Source organism: Pundamilia nyererei, unplaced genomic scaffold (assembly GCF_000239375.1).
Source record: "Pundamilia nyererei isolate P.nyererei 1_Seehausen unplaced genomic scaffold, PunNye1.0 scaffold00029, whole genome shotgun sequence".
In the NCBI taxonomy this organism is placed as follows: Eukaryota; Metazoa; Chordata; class Actinopteri; order Cichliformes; family Cichlidae; genus Pundamilia; species Pundamilia nyererei.
In genome coordinates this window covers 4,029,884-4,050,879 of record NW_005187430.1, presented here as the reverse complement: position 1 = coordinate 4,050,879, position 20,996 = coordinate 4,029,884, and the positions used below count along the sequence as shown (strand labels likewise).

The window sequence follows — 20,996 nt, the reverse complement described above, 5'->3', positions numbered from 1 at the left end:
AGAAGCTCTGTCTCTCTTTATTCTGACATTTAACTAATTCAAAAGATATTTCAATATTTATTTATCTAAAACAAAACAAGTTTACTCTAAATTGATGTTGTACAGTAAAAAAAATTTTCTTGTGTTTTCCATAAAGTGTAAATATCTGGTTTAAACTGTGGATATACTGCTGTGTATTGAAATTCCTCTTGTTTTGCATAGAAATATACTGAACAACATACAAAGCATAATATATAAAATACTTCCAGAGTTTTTTCTTTGAAAGCTCCTTATGTCCATTCTTGTATATCAGTGCATTACTGAAACAGATTTATTTAGCCGTGGAGGGTAACAACTGAAAATATGAAATAAACACACATGTAAGCTAAGACTCTCTAAAAAAACAGCATTGTTGTTGTTCCGCTTTTCATTTCACCATTTGTTGATTCACTTGAAGAATAAAGTAACGTAATATGGGTCAACTGATCAGTTTGATATCAATCTTTCGTGATGCACCGTCATATTTACATTATTTGTACAGTACGAATGATTTGCTTTGGTACCTGGTCGAACTTCAGTTCTCCTCTGTCTGCCTGGCTCAGTTTCTCTAACAGCACACTTGCAGGCAGCAGCTGCCCCGCCCCACTTAGTGTCTGAGCTCGGATCATACCAATATTAGGGGGGGATTTACACACAGTCGTAAATTCCCACAGTGTGCACTATGTGCTTCGAATATTGTGTGTAGTTTTTTGTTTTATACAGTTGTCAGCCAGGCATCTAACTATGAAAAAATTACACTCCAAAAGACCCCGGGCTTCTGAAAAAACAACCCGGGCTTAAGCCCAGTAAGCCACCCCCTCGCTCCGCCACTGGTTTGGAGGGTAAAGCTGAAATTGAAGCAGCCATTGAAAGACTGGAAGAGAGAAAGATGGCAGCTTGGTCATTTTAACTAAAAGTACAAGACTATGTTTAACTTACTGCAGTGTAATATATGTGATTTTGACATTACACAATGCAGCATTGTCAAACTCTTAGGCTTAAAATTCATCCATGCATCTTCAATAAAAACCCTGCGGAGGCATTTCAGGAAATTATTCCATTTTTAAAGAAGCCAATTAGGTTATTTGCAATTAAGAGAAAAATGGAGGAAATATTTTACTTCCTCGTCCTCATGAATGTAAAGTGGGGGTAAAAATGAAAGGCTGAGAGAAAACGCACCGGAGAGCTTATGAACCTGCGAATTGCAGGAATTCTTTAAAGAGCGAAGCATAGAATTATCAAAGAAGCCCTGTCGGTCGGGGCACTGAAACCCAGCATGCCTTATGACAACCTCCTAACAAAGCCGTCGCATTTTTTTTCTTTTTTGTTGATTAGAGATTCATAATTCTCTGCCCCCACCCCATCAAAAACAACGCCAATTTGTCCAGCACAAGAAAAAGCAGCGACATAACTCCGTGCCATTAGTGCTTTGACTCAATTTTGAACAGTGTGAGGAGGCTGTGGCACTGGGAAGATGTGCGATAACAGTTATTGTAGCGGCTAATCTCAAGTGTTAGCAATGTGCGGTTCTCTGTCAGTGACAGGCAGGCTGAAGGTGGCAGCAGGCGGCCTGGGCGACGCTCTAGTTATGTGCCCAGCAGAGGGTGAATCTTTAGGGGTTGTAAAGGATCTCACAGCAGGGTCTGTCAGCCTGCTGCCGGGCATTAGGATTGGAAATATTCTGCCTTAATGGATTCTGACAGCTGCTTGAAGTATATTGGAGTTTTGAAGGAAAGTGTCGTTATCATTGCGAGGGATGCCTGCTCAACAGGTTCTGCTATAAAGGAAGGGGTCTGAGAGGAAAGTCATTTTAAATGTGCTGGACTGTGTAGAACTTTGGATTCTATCGTGCTGCTGTGAACGACATCTGAAAACAAACCAGCTGATTGTGACAAGCGGTCGATCAGATCGTCAAACTTATTAAATGAAAAATCTATCAACACAAATAATAAATGTAAAAAATTGCAGAAAAGTTTATGGTAGAAATTACAAACACAGGAGAGTAATTTACATTAATTCACCAAAAACTCCTCAAAGACAGAAATTGACAGGAGATAAGAAAGTTCCTGTTTTTTCACTGTGTTTTAACTAGAGATGGCATTTTTAATATCTTGCTGCATTTAGTATAAGTTCATACTCAAGTTTAAATAAACAACAACACTAAAGCTGTTCTGTTATACCTGTGTGCAAAAAATACACTGCACCCAAACTATCTCATAGTTCAATCTAATAAACTTAAACCTAGTCTATCCTCCCTATTCTGGTATTTTAAAGAGTACTTAGCAGAAATATTAAGCAACCTAACTAATTGCAAACTCCCAGGGGGGGGAACCCCCCTTCCCCTTCTTGTTGTTTATTGGCGTTATTCAGTTTTATTTTGTTGCGGGTTGGGAAAAAAAAATGCACAGAAATCAATTATTTTTCAAGAATAATTAAATAGATTCAACATCTTTCTTCAACAGAGAAAAAGATCCTGGTGTACAAAGTAAAATTAAATAAATTCTAACAACAGATTATCAAGCTGTTGTTAGATGCCGGTTTGGTAGCGAGGCTCCAGACCGCTGACAGTCTTGCACGCCACAGCTGCTCTATCACGTGATGCATACTGCTCCGACGTGCTACGGTTATGAGCAGAGTTACGCCATGTCGCAAGTTTTGTGAGGTGCTTTTGTGATATTTAATGGATCTGATTACATTTTTTATTTCTCTCCGATATCCGATCCAGTAATTTAGGTCAGTATCGGACCGATACAGATACGTAATTTCGGATCGGTCCATCTCTAGTTTTAACTGTTGTTCATCTATTACTTAATTTGGTGTAGTATGAATGGCAATAGGTGTTGTCACATTTTCCAAAGATGGGGGTCAAAGTGGGCCACATTGGAGTCTTTGCTGGGCCGATTCTGGCCCCAGGGCCTTATGTTTGACAACCCTGGTGTATACAAATGATGTATGATGATGTTGGTGAACTCTGGACTTTTGCTGTAACAGTACTGGAGGGTTTTCTCTCTTTCTGTTTTTTGGTGTGAAATGACTTAACCATCTAATGAATCTGACATCTTCTGAGGAACAATCAAGAGTCCAGCGCTTTGTGTTTGTGACCAAATACTTGGAGAAGTAATGATACTCCCATCAAACTCAGACTGATTTAATCCTGATACAGGGGCAAAAACAACACCACAAAAAGACCCGTCATCAACAAAACAACACTATACCTGCTAAACCTCAGCATGGCAGCTCTGTCACTGCAGCCATACACTGCAGAAAAATTTACATTTTTCTCAAAACAGCACAGTCAAAGTGAAGCCTCAAAGGTCAGTAAACAGTTTTACTTTACTGTACTGAGCAAGTTAGATTAGCTGGAAAATGATGAGTAGCTGGCTGATTTTCAAATGTACAGTAAACAACAAAATCCGTAAGTAAAATCTGTGCAAACTTACTTCAGTGTCAAATGTTTTAAAATGTTTCTGAGCCAAAACAAAGGAGTACTGCCATTTTATGAACAAGCACGATCCTTTAGAATGGCTAAACTGACAAACAGACACCAAAATGGAAAGTCGAGGCAACAACAATGTGATTTAAAAAAAGGGAAAGCTAAAAAAGTAAAAAGCCTAAAAGATGACTCCAAGTCACATGAACATTTGGCACGATAATCTCCAGCATGCTGCCAAAATGACAGATTTTAAAAAGAAGTAAAGCTTCTGAGCTGAACAGGAATATGTTCAAAAACATTGGGCATATTTTAAAGAGAAACACAGAGCCACACCTCCGATCACGCCAGGAGGAACTTAAAAAGGAAGAAAGAATCTAACGATTAGTCTTTAAATCTAAATTAAGACTAAATTACCTGCTTTACAAACTAGAAATGAGTTATGCAATTACTGCAAGGTGACGCAATTATCAATTTCTGTAAGTGGTATTCCTAAGGAAAGTACTTACTCCTGTTATCTTAGTGCATCTCAGATTAAGGTGTTAAACATGTAGATTTTTTTTTAAAGGTAGAATACTTTCATATATAACCACTATATTAATGTGCATGGTACCTTTTTAAGTTTTCATTTTCCTTTAGTTTTTATACAGCAATAATTTTATGTTGTATCAGTCACTGCAAAAACCACTGCTTCTGTTTTCCAACCTCTCTGCGATCGCTATCAAGACACACCCACCAGGCAGCGAGGCATGGCCCAGATAAACGCTACACGGGTCCGTACAGATATGCAGAGCAGCAGTCAGCTGATAGCTACAGATGCTGCTACTCCACGGCGGGGTATTAAATTGCAGGCCGTTGTAATCTCTACCATATCATGACATGTTCACTAAGGCACGGAACAGGAGATCACAGGTCTTTAATGTAATTAGTCTGGGATTTGTGTTTCATTACAAACATCATTAAAATCTGATCTATTCTTCATCAGGAAAAAAGGGAGAAAAGAGGTGTGTGAGAACTCCGGGCTTACTAATCTCCCTGCAATTGATTCTGCTTTGATGATCCGAGCAGCTCGACGGTTGATGAACTCATCACGGAATTCACTCCGACCACTGGGAAAGATCTCATTTGGTAAATGAGACTAATTACAACGGGGTGTGTCCTGTAATCCAATTCAGGGCTTTTAGAAGTTTTTGATCTGATGTGAAGAAATGTGTAATAATTCCAAAAAGCTTGAACTCAACCGTGTGTTCGGACAAAGTGGAGCGAAGGTAAAACGAGCAAAAAACAAATTCCCTTCAAAATGATGCGCCTGCTGTTCGAGCGCCACTTCCAACCCTGTGAAAGCAAACAGAAGCAACCTTGAGGTGGCGTGTGAAGAGAGGGAGCAAGAGAAAGACAGAGAGCCCTGTATAGCTCAGAGAGAGAGAGCTTAGCTTCGCGCACTCTGAATGCAGCATGTGTTTCAACTTAACATTCCACTTTGCCCTTGCTCTTTCTAAGTTGCTGTTTATGAACCATTTTCCAGCATGCCGATCTCTGCCTGCCAACACCGGAGGACCTGCCGCCTACGGTTCCACACACAAGCGCGCTCACGTATCCAAGTGTCACACTGCAGCAGACCGCTGAATGCGAGGAGAGCGAGAAAAGGCAAAGGAAAAATCAAGAACTATTAGTCAGAAGAAGTGGTTTAAAAAACAAACAAAAAAAAAAACAGAAATTGTTACCTCGCTGACGAAGATAAAACTCCACGAGTGCAAAGTAGGGGGCAAGAAACCCAAAAAACATTGCAACAGACCTGTGTTTTAGTTTCAAAATAGGGGTGATCTTCTACATGATCCCACCCAGGAAGGCAGAAGGTGAGGTGGACCTAAAAGAGGCCGAGTGGGGTGTGGGGGGAGCTAAGTCAGCTAAGCTCTCTGCTCTGCTGTGGAGCTGCACCTCCTGAGGCTGGTTGGCAGCAGTTTGGGTGTTCTAAACTAAAAGCCCTCACAAGGCAGGATATGGTAGATGGAGGCAGGATTTTATTTTTTTCCTCCCCTACAGGAGGAGGGCGAGAGGTGGGGGAAGAAGCTTGCAAGGGGGGCAACCACTGAAAATCATTCCCAGAACTGTTTGGAGAGGCACACAGTCGGGCACAGGAAGCCAGGCCCAGAGTGACTCTCCCCCTCCAGCAGCACGCAGTCCTGGCAGAACATTCATTTATTACACCAACAGGTTGTATTGATGCAGGAGTTTATACCACCCTGCACAAACACCCATGTACACACGGCACATTTTCAGATGCAATTTCTTGAAATGCTTTATTGGAACTCTACGAATCTACACAGAAAACAAGCCACATCCTACATCAGTGACAACTACACGTGTAAGGATGTCGATACAAAGCTTTCAAACTCAACACAGTCGTTAAGCATAAGGCAACTGAGTACAGCTGCATTTTAATCAGGGCCGAGTCTGTGTTACAGTGTTACTTGAATCAAAGCCGCTGAGTACTGAGACGTAAAGTGTTGTATTGATTACCATTTTGCTAACTATGTCAGCAATAAAGCCAATAAGAACTCATTTCAGGTGAAAAGAAAAGGCTTACTTTCTGAAAAAACAACACAGCTCCATTACATGCTGCACAATAACAAAAACGAGCAAAAATTAAACACCACTGCTGTTTTGTCTGTACAGTCAAACCAAGCTGGTTTAATTTTCATAATTCAGAGGCCTGGAACAAAGTCAGCAAACTGTCCTCTGTCCTGGTGACAGAGGAAATTTCAAATTGACATAGATAATTGTTCTAAAAGTTTAAAAAAAGTGCAGTAACCACTACAACACACAGCTAACACATAAATTACAACTCTATAAAGGTGTCTTTGGCTTTTAAAGTGTCATGTTTGTATGTTGTTTTAGCATTGCGGATACTGCTTATCTCAGAGTTGTCTAAGGAGCTTGGAAAGAAAAGCCTCTGGACTTATTTAAGTGTCTTAAAGACGTTTCACCTCTTATCCGAGAAGCTTCTTCAGTTCTAAGAGCAACAGGTGAGGTGGAGAGCCCTGGATTTAAGCCCTATGGGAGTCTCCCCAACAGGGTCATGGACGCCCTGTATTGATCCGCTACGTCAGCGGTCCCCAACCCCCGGGCCGAGTCATTTAGCACTGGGCCACGAGAGTTTAGGCTCGGGTGTGAAATTTATGGTTTCTGGGGTTTTATCGTTAACTTGGTTAACTCATATTGCAGTTGTGTCTTATTTTGAAAGAAATATTCACACGTTACCATAGCGACCAATAGAGCGTTAAGGGGCAGAGAGGAGGATGTTACTTTCGATGTTGTTGGCGCATTTCAGGAGGACGCTGCTAATAAAGTTACACAATTGCACAGCAAATTCACGTTTATTATTATATTTGCAAAATACCAGTGAATTTGACTTAAAGCTACATTTGGTAAACTCGTCCCCTTTTTCGTATATGTGACACAGAAACAAAGCAACCTTCTCTACCTGTCACGTTTAAGGTTTCCGGCCATCATTAATTCTACTTCCCACACTTTGTCATACACCAAGCTTCTCATTTTAACACTTTTAAATTCATATCTAACATTCTTTTCACTTTCATCAAACCAGTGAATGAATGCTGATTCTTAGATGTCACATGAATGACTTCCTCTGTCTGGCAGAAGTAAATGTGCTCAGATAAGAGCACTCCATAAACTGACAATCGATCACGCTTCTTTGGCATTTGAGTCATCAATACATGTCAGTTTTTATGGAAATGTATTGCTCACAGTGGAGCTTTATCTTAAATATAGAGTTACAAATTGAACAGAATTTTAGTATTGCATTAATCTGTAGTGAGCCTGTCTTTACCTGCCTGCTTTACAAATATGTATGGTAACAAAAACGGATCAGTTATCGTTAAGCGTACGAGTTGCTTACTTGGATCTTGATGGGCCACGTGAAGTTACTGACGTAGACGAAGAAAGTAATGTTGGGGCTGTTTCGGAAATCAAAGTTCTCATTGGAAAAGCTTTCTTTGAACTCTTTAATGTTGCTCCGAGAGACGATGGGGATCTCCTCTCCGGCCTGGGTGCCCGCTGGGTGACACAAACAAGGGACAGAGATGGAGGGAGAAAATAGGAATACAGAAAATAGAAATAACAGGATGATAAAGAAAAGAGGAGAAGAAAGGGGAAAGGGAAGACAGGACAAAAATGTCAAATCATACAAAAGTTATAGATGATGGAGGAAATTATTTTAAAAAAAAAGAAAAAGAAAACAAGACAAAAAGAAAAGGAGAATTTCTCATTTCTGCTCCAGTGTCTGGTGGAATTTTATTGACACAACAAATGTGAAGTGTCTGCATTACTTCACATTTGTAAATCTCCGGGTGCAGAAACTACTACAATGGAAAGACAGGTGACTTTTCATATCATTTTTAAACAGCTGTGAAGATGGTGACAAAAACCTTGTTATTAACTTGTTATTACATGAATATAAAACCAGTCATCTTCACTTTCTTTGTCTGAGAAAATCAGTAATATTTATCATTTTAAGCCTTAATTTAAACACTTGAGTGCATATTTCAATCACTGGCCAATCATTAGCTCATTGACTAATTCGTTGAGCAGCACTAATAAGGGGCTTTGTTGAGACTTACCGGTGAAGCTGGTGGCCCAGGTTACATTCAGATTGAAGTTCTTGGAGGCATTTATGAACATGTCTAGATCTCGGTTTGGCTGAGGACAGAAACACGGACAAGTCATCATCATCAGTTTACTGGTGTCATTTTCCCCACGTGCCCCATAGTGGTCGAACCGCAATTCAGTGAAGATGGGCGAGTCCGTTTTCTACTGCAACCACCAGAGTAAACGAAAAACAAACTGCTCGTAGCACACAGACCAGGAAAGCCCTTACGTTTTACTGTAACTGCAGAGCAGCGACTTTGTTCACTCCTCCGGTATCACTTTGTAGCTGCACAAGCAGTTACTGTATTGCAGACCAGAGCAAATTTGCAGAGCTAATGGGAGGCCGAATTAACAAATCAAATGTTTGAATAAGCACCGCAGCTGAACACTGTATGTATCACATTCACTGTAAGTGAAGCTCAAATAATGTCAAACAGATGTAAGCTGAGATGTAATTAATGTTTACTCACTAACTGAAAGCCGGCGTTCGTGAATCAATTATTTATTAAAGAAAAAAAGGCAACAATTAACATTTCAACAGCTTCAGCGAAGCCGGCTGAAGCTAGACGGCGAGAAATCCAGATGTCTTCACTATTTATTGTTACACATGTGCGTCACAGATGTTGTCATCGCTTCGTCTTGAATTTGAAATCTTCTGCTCGATTCTATATTTTGTAAACGATCTTTTGGTTTCTGATTTACTAAATAACTGCGGAACAACTCAAACAGCTAAAAATTCAACTTCACCACAAGTTTCCTGGATTTGCTAAATATAAATTGAAATATGTTGTGATTTGCTGTAAGAGTTGAGCTTCCCCTGTAGCCGATTGTGCATTTGTAAATCTTTAGTAGAAGCTTTGTCAGGGGAAAAATACCATCTGGAACATTTAATCAGATGCTTATGTTTCAATTTTGGCCCCAGATGCTGCAGCCAGGTAAACACGACCAGACAAGCTTTTGTTTGCCGTAAAAACATCTGTGTGACTGACTCTCTGATGAGTGGCCACATTACTCTTCGCTCTGATCACCAGCTTATCAGCGAGGAAACTTTCCTGCAGGGAACATAGTAAACCAGTCGACTCACTTTGTTGTGTGATTATTAAATACTGATTCTTATTTTATTTTGAAGTTAGTTTTGGCGTCACCGTGCTTCCTGCCTGTCCAGTACAATCGGTGTGCATGTAAACTACTGAACTACCATCTAAGTTATCCCTAAAATGACAAAGAAGTGAGCCTATTTGTTCGACAACAACTGTAAACTTTCTAATCCTCACAGAAGTGACAGCTGCTGTGGCGGTGGGGTGCTCACTGTTAGACACATACCTCCTCAGGTGTGGCCACAAAGTTGATGGCCGTGTAGTAGCGGTCGTCTTCCTGCGACAGGCTGAAGGTGAACTGGTAGTCGATGAGGAGCGTGTCTGTTTGAAGCCAGTGAGCCAGCGTGGGAGGAATGTGGTGGGGATTACAAAAAGAAGCAGAAGAACAACTCAATCAGTCTAGTTTGAAAGTCACACAAGAACATGGTTTCAGAAAATTACTCCCATTCTTTCCCCGTTTCAAACATTCGATTCGAGATCTGAGGATTTTGGAGCGTGCTCTGTGATGAAGGTCAGGACAGAGGATGGGTTACATGACAGCGTGTCAGCTAGCGGTAAATTACAGCTGAAGGTCACTTTCAGGACAGCGCAACAAAACAGGGGAGACGGACGCATTCAGACGCCAGGGGTTATTCTGCAGTTACAGTTCCACTCAAATAATCTGGATAAGAGCGATTTAGATGGGGCCAAATCTCGAAAATAAGTAAACATAAAATAATCCCACCTCAACAAAAAGTTCAACAAAAAAGTTCAACTTCAGTCAAAAATCAATTTAAACAGCTGGATCACGTACTTGGAAAAATTGGAGGGTTTTATTTGTTAGTTTGTTTCCTCTCCATACAGCAAGGGTAACACTGATCAAAAGCTTTATAGATATTTGAATAATAGTACATGGTGCTGTCATTAAAAAGCACTAATGTAATTAACGTCTAATGTACAGAAAACATTCCCAACTGCTTCAACTTCACATTAAAAGGAATGTAACCGGCAGACATGAGTTTATTTTTATTATTAGGTAGTAACAGGAAATGCAGCTTGTGTCAGGAACCGAGCGCTTGCCACTACTGTTCCCCACCAACGCACATACAAAACAACAGTCCCTGCTGGCATTTTTTTGACAGCAGGTCGTTTTGAAATATTACAGGGAGTAATGGGACAAGAAGGAGCAGCCACGGTGAGCTGGCAGTCACTGGCAGCACGCCTCTAAGCTCCCAGCAAGGTAACCGAACGAACACAGTGGGGACGTAGACTCATATTGTGCGAAGCAGAAAATCAGATCACCGTGGCTCACGGGCTGATTGAAAATTCCCAATTACAAATTACTGCCCGACTTCTTTATTAAAGTTGCAGTGTGTTTGGATGACGGGGGCGTTTGCTACAACCACAAATAGCAACAGCTGCTACCAAAAATAAGCTGTGTCTGAACACTAGCTGTTAAATTCCATTATAGATTAATAATCTGATGAGGAATGAATTTACAGTTGATTGATTTTTAACAAACTATCCAATTAATTCAGGGTAAATATGGATAACACTTAATGTTCCTGCTCATTTATGCCTTAGAAACATTTTCACACCTTAGCAGAATACAGGGTAATAAAAACAAATATATATATATATATATATATATTTTATATTTTTTTTAAAGCAGCACAATGGATGACCTAGTTCCTCCATCAGTGTGAAAATTTAACACTATACAGTCCAACATGATTTATAGCTTGTTTGGGTTAGAAAGTACTGATGATTAGACAAACGTGACATCACTTTAGCCTCCATAATCATCAGATAATGAGATTAAAAATGGCAGGACCGCTGTACTGCAATCTGTCTGCAAAATGACTTATCACAGGTGCAAAAAGAGCAAGACGGTCCTTTATAAGCTTACATGCATTTTTTTGGCAATTTCATCTGCGTCTCACTTTCAATTCTTTCCACCTGCGACTTGTTTAACCCTTTAAGACCTACCATAGAACCAAATCCGCCAGAGCTTATATTATATTTTTACATGCTGTGGAGCCATTTTTTGGAGCATTTCAAGTTGCTATACATCAATACAACCATTACAGCCTAAATTTTAATAATATGCATGCATTAAGCGCATAGTAATTACATAAATTGCAAAAAAGTGCAATAAACTTCAAAAAAATTGAAAATCGTTTTTGTTTTTTTAACATATATTTCTAGTTAGAGAAATTTAAGAGGTTTATCCCTCAAAACTGTAAATACAAAAAAGTTGCACAAACTAGTTTCCCACCACAGGAAATTTATTTTGAGTGTCTTCATAGTTTTATTTTTGAAATACACCAATTTTTATACACTGCAGGAAAAACGAAAATAAATATTATATTGCAAATTTGCAAAAATGCAGCATATGCATCAAAATAAACTATTTCCAGCAGTGGAATTTGAGTCCTCAGCATCCCAGAAACGACACAGAAAGTCATAAAGTCAAACATAACTTTTAAAAACACCAGTATAAGCTCATGAGGCCTTGATGGTAAAAAAAACTACATTTCCGCGAAAATGACATCACTTCCGGTTTCGGGCAGGTCATGGCGGACATGCGATAGTTCACGCTGATGGACGTAGGAAGTGTTACGAACAGCTGATCGGATCGGCAAAGCGAGTTTCTGGATTATTATGTTTTTGTTCCTGCAAGCGCTTTTTATGCAGTTTTTGGCAAACCTATATGTGGAAGGAAACCGATCGAGGACAAGCTGATGGCATAAGATGTAAGTACAACTCCTCCGGTTTCATATGCAAAAAAAATTATTGCGCTAGCTCACCTGGTCGCAGTGCTACCGGGATTTAAAAATAGTTACGCAAAACGGAGCGTGCCCGCTCTGACCGGTTTTAAAGGGTTAAAAGAGCAGCTCTGGCTCTGGATGTTATTTTTTAAACATCAAACTGCTTTGATTTAGGAGCCGTGTTGCTGTCTTGCCACTGACATGAACAAGGAAGAGATTCAGACCTCATAGTGCTCTCTTAATGTGACACCGCACACGCACGCACACACAAACCCCTTTACTGACGTTAGTAATTGTAATTCCACTTACAATAGCATGTTCCTTTGAGGGGGTTGCCTTGGTAGCGGTTCTCGACTTCACACCTGAAGAGAGGCGAGGGAAAGATGAACAGGGATGGTAGAAAAGTCAGAAAGAAAGGAAAGAGGGAAGAGAAGTGTTAACCTTCAGCCAGGAAGTAACACCACAGTGTAAAAAAATAAAAAGATTAAAAGGAGACCGAGTGAGCGTGATGGGAATTCACAGGAAACGTGTGCCTACGAAATCTTTAAAGAAATGTAATAAGGCGAAAAAAAGGCCTCATTTTCAAACTGATGACCAATCATTTGTGAAACCTTATCTCAACTTTTTAAATGGATTTTGGAAAACCTTCTGATAATGAAGTCCAGGGTTAAGACAAGTACTAAAAATATAGCTGCAAGCGCTAATGAACAGCTGCTGCTGCGCTGTGCCATGGTTAGAGTTTCTCATTTTGAAATCTCAACATGTGGCTTTACAGGTCTGGAAAATAACATTTCAGGGGAGGAAAAAAACCCACTGAAGTTCATGTGGTTCAGCAATTTTGCACATAAAGGTTGTTGATTACTGGAACCCATTTCTCAATCTGCTGGTGGTTTGACAGGCTCGTTCTTGGGTTAGCTCAACAACTGACAAATACATGTATGCTGTTAATTTTTGGAGAAGTTGACTAAATCATTAAAAGGAATTCACACTTTTACTCGTCACTGAATGTTGTTTTCACGGTACACAGATTGCAGAAGCCTTGATGCCTGTGATTGACCAGTTACCAGCTTTGATCCCCAAAGTGCTGAACTACAAGCCCGTACTATCACAAAGGACCATCTTCAAGAAAAAATTCCTAGAAAAAGTTAAAAAAGGCTATTTGAGGGTTTTCTGTAGACCGGTACCACTACTGTGCTGTCAGATTCTCTGGATGTAACACATAATGGATCTGCTGCACAGAGACAAACTAGAAAATAAAGCCTACGGTACCCCACAAGCAATCTGAATTCTAGGGGTGCAAAATATTACAGTAAAGACTTCAGACATCGCATGAGTGAAAAAGAGGACAGAGAGACAGGCGAGCATCATGAAATGTGAAACTCACAGGTGGCATCTGTCTCCTTTGATGCCCTTGGTGGTACAGAAGCACTTGCCATTGTTAGGGTTGCACATGCTTGCGTGGCCATTGCACTTGCAGGCTGAAAAAATAAATAAATAGATAAATAAATTATTTTACTTATCATTGCAGCAACCACACACAAGACTTGCACAGTAGAGTGAATATATTACACATATATAAATAATCTAATGACTGATTAACTTGATTCAGCACATTCATAACCTATAAGACCTACAGACTCCATTAATGGCCTCTTCCTGTATTAAATCATTTTGCCCTGCGTGATAATAGTGAAGCTCTGTTTTTTTATCTTGTCACTTCCCGCTTGGTGGTCAGGATGAGGATTCAAAGTCCGCCGCTAATATTTCATTGGACCGCCTCTGCTGCATTAAGTCTTCTCATGTACATCCCAAAGATTCTCAGTGGGGTTAAAGTCTGCGCTCTGTGCTGGCTAATCCATGTGTGACAATGTCTCATGCTCTCTGAACCAAACAATGTGAGGATGATGAATTCTGACATTGTCATCTTGGAATATGTCCGTGATATCTTGGATGGAAAAAAAAGAATCCATCGTGCAGTATATCCAGGTGGTCCAGCTGACCCTGCATAATAACACCGTCCCCACAGGCTGTGAGCATGAGGCATGAGGGGTGCTTCACCTCATCGGCTTCACTTCTTACCCTGATGTACAAACCACTATGGAAAAGGTCAATTTAATTCAATTCAATTTATATATTGCTAAATCACAACAGTCACCTCAAGGAGCTTTATATTGCAAGGCAAAGACACTACAATAATACAAATGACTGCATGATCTTTTCCTTTGCTCTAGTATCCAGTCTTCAAGCTTACTGGCAAACTGAACCAGATTAATATCACAGAGAAGTGCTTTTCTTAAGGCTACACACCTTTGAGTTCTCATAATATTGCGCAAGTGAAAAAGCTCTTATTTTATCTATTAAACACAGTTATGAGTTCTACAGTTGATTTTTTTACAATATGACTGAATGTTTAACGTATCTCTGATAACAATCATTCCAGATGAATCATTACTGTCAGTGCATATAAAAATATTCTGCACAAACAGCATCCAGCACATTATTTAGTTCATTTAAACCCGGGTTGTCAAACATGCGTCCCACGAGCCAGAACAGGCCCTTTACAGGTCAAACCTGGACAAATGGATGGGAATCAGCAAAGATTCAGGATATAGTTTTTACCTTTAGACTGTTTTTGCACCAGGAAGTATAGATTTTGCTTTATGTGTTGTTGCCCAAACAGTACTTGCATTAGAGCCAGAGGCCAGAATTACTGTCAGTTTTTTGAATTTATTTATGTGACCCTTGGTCTGCCATACACCAAAGTAAGGTGGTGAAGCCATACATGAACATACATGTATGTGCAACTCTAACATCTGTGCTTTAAAAAATAAAGCATTGCACAGCACCACCTCTCAGCTTCCCCATGCTGTTTAAAGCTCATACTGAGAGCCATGACCATGGTGAACACGTGTCAAATGTCTATTAGGCTTGGTGATTTTTAAAAGACCCATTTTAAGGTGCCTGCACAAACATTAATGCACATCATCCTTTATATTAATTCATCCTCATTAATCATTCTTAAAATGACTCACCCCTTTGGTAGAAACAGCTGTGAAATACATACAAGTCTGCTAACAGTGGGGGACTTGGAAGAAAAGAGCCACCTTATGATTTATCATCATTTAGTCTCACGTGTCATCTTGATTATTTGATAATAATCTCCATTTTGAGGCACTGACTGTGTACTTTTTACTTGTCCACATAATGCCTCTTGAGTCAAACCAATTAGCTGTGAAGTAAAGCATGCCTTTAATGTCCCCGAGGGGGCACGCTGACAAGATAGCGATGCTGAATGGAGACAGGACAGGTTATTGATTGACTGTCACAGACGCAGAACTTAATAAATATATGTACATACCAGAGGGAGGCATAAAAAGTAAAAATCGCACAACATACACTGTGGCTGTAATATACCGGTAATCTAAATTAACCTGTCGAAGGAATAGACAATTGATTTGTTGTCCGACTGACTGACTGTCAGCATTAGCTGTAAAGGAGTACATCTTTAATATCCCTGGGAAGGCTTTACGGTGCAGCGAGGAATCAGGAAAACGGCTGACGTAAAAATGGACTGTAAAATACTGACAAGTTAAATGAAGCCTCGTGCCGAAATACCGACTGGCTGATTTAGCGTCGCGCCGAACGGCCCACGGATACTCACGCTGGCAGCTGCCCCCGTTGGTCGGATCTCCGTAGAAGCCGGAGATGCAGCTCTCGCAGTGTCGGCCGGTTGTCAGGTCCTCGCACTTCTCACAGATGCTTTCGTTGACACACTGGCTGTGACCATTACACTGACAAGCTGCAAAAGAGTAAACAAACATACTGCATAAACATCACACCCCGAGACGAGAGGGGGGTACGATAAAGACAGAACATGAAAGAATGAGTAGATTATTCTGAGCAGAGAAATTTATGTAAATTTATGTAAAAAAACAAAAAAAAAACAAAACGCTGTTTGTTGTCCAGTGCTCGAGTGTGTCATAAGAGGCATCAGAGCAGCCAGAAGTCTCTTTAAAGCAGCATTTCAATCATTTTAGATGAGAAGATCACTATAGTTATTAAGCTATGTGAGTAATTCCTTCAAATGCAAGTCCGCCTGTCTGTACCACATAATGAGGAACAATTATAAACCAAAGTGACAATACAGAAACACATTTTCCCAAAATGCAACATAAACACATACTTTCTTTGGATGCCTATTGTCTGATAAATTCACATTTAGGTTTTTATTACAACGCAGATTTAACAGACAACCATTTTTGTAATCCCCACAACATGTGTGTGTGAAATTAATTTGCATGAATGTCATTTAATGTCACATAACTAATATCTTAGATTACGTTCCTACCTGGGCAGTGAATGAAGGACCAGTTGTACTTTGATTCGCTCGGGCACATGCTGGCGTTGAGGGCTGGCTGAGGATTGGCGGGCAGACCAGGAAGGGTGGAAGGGGCCGGGACAGAGGTCTGGAAGGGCCCGCGGTAGGAACCCTCGATGCACTGACCTTTGCCCGTGTTACTGGGGTCAGTGCACCAACCGCAGCCCGGCTGATCCAGACACTGCCCGCACGTTCTGTATCCAGAACAGTTCTCCGCTGAAGTGAAACACAACGCAGCACTAGGTGATTAAAAAGGTATTTATATTTCTGAATTCTTTGACTGTAAAAAATAAAAACGGCTTTTAAAAATGATTCTGTGTTGGAAGGTACAAACAAAGCCATCAGTATTTCAACAATCCGAGCTCCGAATTCCCGACATACTCAGAAAATTGTGCTTATATGAGAATAAAACACTAGTCAGTAGAAGCAAGCGATAGCGTGATCATTTTTTGAGTTAGCTTAAAATAAAGCTAAGACACTGGAACTGGAGGGAAATGGCTATAATATAATCTCCTCACACATTACAGGTTACATCATGTTAGCTCTCGACCTTTAGCAGGGTCGTGCCAGCTGGTTTCACCGGATTTCACTCTTTAAATCAAAGCTAGCCTCTTTGCTTTTAGCTTCAAAGTGGACAGCTGGATTGATCTTCACATCTATAGCCCGGCAAGAATGTGGTTGTCAAAAAATGTCAAACAGTTTCTTCAGAAAAACTGAATGTGTGTTCTATTCAAAAAAAAAAAAAAAATCTGGCTTAATTTCCACTTAATTTGGAAAGGAAGAGAGTTTCAAAGCTATCTATAAGCTGGATAACCATTTAACATGTAATCATCATCAGTCAACATGGCACAATTTCCACATAAAGACAATTCAAGACCCATGAATGTGTGCCTTTAATTTCCATCTCTCGCCCCATGAGCAGTTCATCCATCGATGGCTATAATAAGTTGATTCACCTGCTAGGTTTCATAAAAGAAAATTGTTCTCTGCTGCAAAGACGAAATCCAAAAAGTACCAGGTTTCAAACTATCAAACCAGATTATCGATCCCCATCGCCATTCAGTGGAGGGCTACAATTTTATTTGTTCGGCTAAATGGAGGTTAACCCCCCCATTTAGCAGTCCAAAGTTGCTTTACTCTACAGACCAATAATCAACAAGCCTTTTTTGTAAATTTGGTGAAGATCTCCAGAGCAGCATATGCTTGAATGATTGAGTATATTAACTGCAGCTACAGTACTACATACACAGATTTCAGATTTATGCTTTATTTTTCGCCGGGTTTTCCTCGTTTCTTAAATTGCAACTAATGAATCGTGACTGAAGGGCTGGTAGTTATAGATGTAGCTGCTTGCAGCTTCAGAGCTTTAAATGAAATGCTGCAACGGTTTCAAGTGTCGGGCTCTTCTTCTAGAGTGTTTTGCTATGGCAGCAGCTGCAATTTGTTCAAAGTAGGAGAATGACTGGGCAGCCGGCATGAGCTGGCAACTCTTAAAAGTAAACATTTTACGTGCAATCAATGGGATTTTAAATGAGAGACGCAGAGATCAAGGAGATCAGTGATGCACCGCTGATCGGAATCAAAAACATTTACGAATTGCAGCAGCAAAGACGACGGTAAGGGTGCCCAATTTTACTGCTCCCTACATTTAGAGTCACTCTCCCCCAGCAGTGATAAATAAGGAAATAAGCTTTAAAATGTTACACTCTCTTCTTCTAACTCATCTACGCATTGAACCATTTCTTTTGTCTTAAGATTATTTGTTTGCCACTTTATGATTTTATGACTGATTAAAAAAATAATAATAAATCTGTCAAATCAGACAGGAAATATGGGAAACACCAGGCAATTTGCACCCATATGGCACGCTCAATAACCACCCGAAAATTTCACTAAAGTTTTTGTTCCCCATGTTCACCAACATGCTGTGCTCTGACTAAAACATAAATTAGTCATTAAGTGGAGCAATTAAATGAAACTCCTTTACTCCCCTTGAAATTCAATTCATTACATATTTCATTCTAAGAAATAACTCTGTTAAATAAAGTATTACTAAAAGGAGATTAAGAATTTAAACTGTGAAGGGCTACATTAAACGGCTAAAGGTTTTAAAACTTGGTTTTAGCCTCAATCCCACTTTAATGTGGTTAGTTGGTTTCTCATCTTGATTGTTTGGTCATGAAATGACCCTCAGGCCAAAACTGCTTGCCAGAAGTCCTTGGGCAAAAAAGGGAGGAACAGTGAAACTATTGAGGAGCTATACTTTTATAACATGTAGGCAGATGAAATGAAATCGAATTGCAATAACGGGAAAATGATCTCTTACGTGGACAAGTGTTCATGGTGTACCACTCCATACACTGGCCAAAGGGGAAGGAGGCTACATAGGCGTTGGAGTCGACGCACTGCTTCATGTTGCTGCACCACATGCACTCTGAGCTGCTGCTGCTGGTGCATTCGCTGCAGGTGGTTCTCATGGCGCAGGGTGTCCGGCACTGCTTGGCACTGTGGTTGGCTGTAAAATGCAACAAACTCTTTTAGCACAGATGCCTCTGTGGGACATCAGCCTCTGCTGAACTCCAGGGCATTATAAAGCAGCAGCTATAAGTCTCTTAAGCTCATTTTAAAGGGTGAGAAATGAACACAAGTGCATTTTAAAAGGTGTCATTGTTACAGCAAGAGGTATAATGAGCCTCATAGCTATTCACAAATCCATTTAGGCCTCCATCTGCCTTTTGTGTACCCAGTATCAGCCTAATGACAGCCTCATCAGGCAGACATGAGGCATCTGCAACAAAAATGAGCATCAGGCATGACAATCTACTTGTGCAGCCTCAACAAGAACGGACAGAAAGGTTACAGAGGAAAAAAACCCTTTCTCTTCAGACATGGCATTACTCATGCATGCAACTTCTTTTTTCTGTTATGTAAAAATACATGTACATTAAAAGACTTTAAAATATAAACATAGTGAGCTCACCTGGTCGTTCGCACAGGCTGCCATTCACCGGGCTTATGCAGGTTTGAGCTTTCAGTCCGGTGGCTGCCGGCTCGGCCAGGTAGCCGCAAAACCCGGCGTCGCTTGGCTCACCCGGCAGCCATTGCAGGGTGGTGTTGGTGAACGGCGACATGTCCTCCCAGCACCAGTAGGACACGTTGATTTTCCTGAGCCCTACCCACGGCGTCACAGTGGCCTTGTACTGTAAACACCAAACCAAAGGAGGATTTCACACGATGGCTCTTTGCTCTGATCGAATTTGGTAACAAATTGCTGCCAGATTTTTCTGGAAAACATCTCAAACTTAAGCGTCAGTTACACTTATGCTGAAGATTAAATCAGTTTACCTAAATCAATTCCAAAACACATGTTTTTACTACAACACAAAGAGAAAATGTCAGTGCAGCTTTTCATTCATTCTGACGTGCAACATACTGCACCAGACTCTGTGGCAATAAAGGCAGCTTTACCTCAGTTGACTTGAGAAGCTCCGTTATCCAACTCATCTCTAATCAATGGTTTTAATATTGCAATAGTAGCAAACAAAAAGACTTTTCTCTCTCTCGCAGGCATGAGAGGGATAACTGTACCTTTGAGATCGAATACAATCGCCATTTCTCGGATTGATTAAACCTGCCTGGAAACCGTTGGAACTACTGAACTGGATGTACACCATCAATACAACAAGGGAGCCTGTTCTCAAATCTCTGCGCCCGTATCATTGAAAACCAATGTTATTCCAGAGCGGTTAAGCTTCCATTATTCTCTACCCTTAAGCACAAAGATTACCGAAAAGCAACCACCAGAACAAATTTAGACCAGCAGGGGAAATCTACACGATTTCATTAGAATGGATGAAAGACACTTCTTTAATTCCAGCCTGACTTTGTGATTTAGACCCCTTTTGTCTTATTTAGCTTCAGCATTAGATTTGCCGTGTGGTGGCTGCAAGGCACTTTGCAGGATCGCTTTTTTTGCATGGGTGGCCTAAGTTAAAGGAGGCAGTATTTGCATTTGGTATGTAATTAGAAACTACAAAGAGCTATATAACTTTCTTTTCTCTTTTCTTTTTTTGTAGGGACTTTCCTGATATTACAAAATACTTTTTGTATTATCTACACATCTTCTTCTCGTCTATTTATGAATGAACTGATTGATTTCTTAATGGTTTAATGTGCAAAATGTAATAAAATCATTTCATGTCAAACATTTCAAAATAAGGGGGGGAAAAAAATCAGATAATTCTACAATTGGAGAAGATAAAACTTCTGTTAAATCTTCTGCTTAACTTGGTAAGACGCACAAATTTTTACAAACCTAAGGAAGTTTAACCCCAACCAACTTAAAAACTGAATTCAGACTTTACAACCCGATACCCAACAGTGCGTCCGGTCCATCCTCCGTCCATATCTGCGGATACGTGAACAGAATAAAGACGGCAGCTTGCGATGGTTGATTGATCGCAGGGATAGATTTTTGTGCATGTGCTCTAATGGAGCGAGTAAGAGATGTCTGAGCTCTGAGGAAGAGATCTGTTAATGGGAGATTTGTTTCACGCTTAATGGTTCAAAAATCACACACACACACACACACACACACACACACACACACACACACACACACACACACACACACACACACACACACACACACACAC

General features: G+C 40.3%; 1 protein-coding gene across 1 annotated transcript in view; it reads right to left on the bottom strand.

The window, feature by feature from the left end:
• atrn (attractin) overlaps positions 1 to 20,996 on the bottom strand; it is a 125,759-nt gene that overhangs the window by 64,368 nt on the left and 40,395 nt on the right. Inside the window, exons 16-24 of the mRNA XM_005728709.1 lie at positions 19,322 to 19,541; positions 18,668 to 18,856; positions 16,312 to 16,557; positions 15,625 to 15,762; positions 13,348 to 13,441; positions 12,273 to 12,325; positions 9,440 to 9,534; positions 8,089 to 8,167; positions 7,368 to 7,525 (exon numbers count right to left, since the gene is read on the bottom strand). Of these exons, the coding sequence (XP_005728766.1) occupies positions 7,368 to 7,525; positions 8,089 to 8,167; positions 9,440 to 9,534; positions 12,273 to 12,325; positions 13,348 to 13,441; positions 15,625 to 15,762; positions 16,312 to 16,557; positions 18,668 to 18,856; positions 19,322 to 19,541 (1,272 nt within the window). The remainder of the gene's footprint in view (positions 1 to 7,367; positions 7,526 to 8,088; positions 8,168 to 9,439; positions 9,535 to 12,272; positions 12,326 to 13,347; positions 13,442 to 15,624; positions 15,763 to 16,311; positions 16,558 to 18,667; positions 18,857 to 19,321; positions 19,542 to 20,996) is intronic.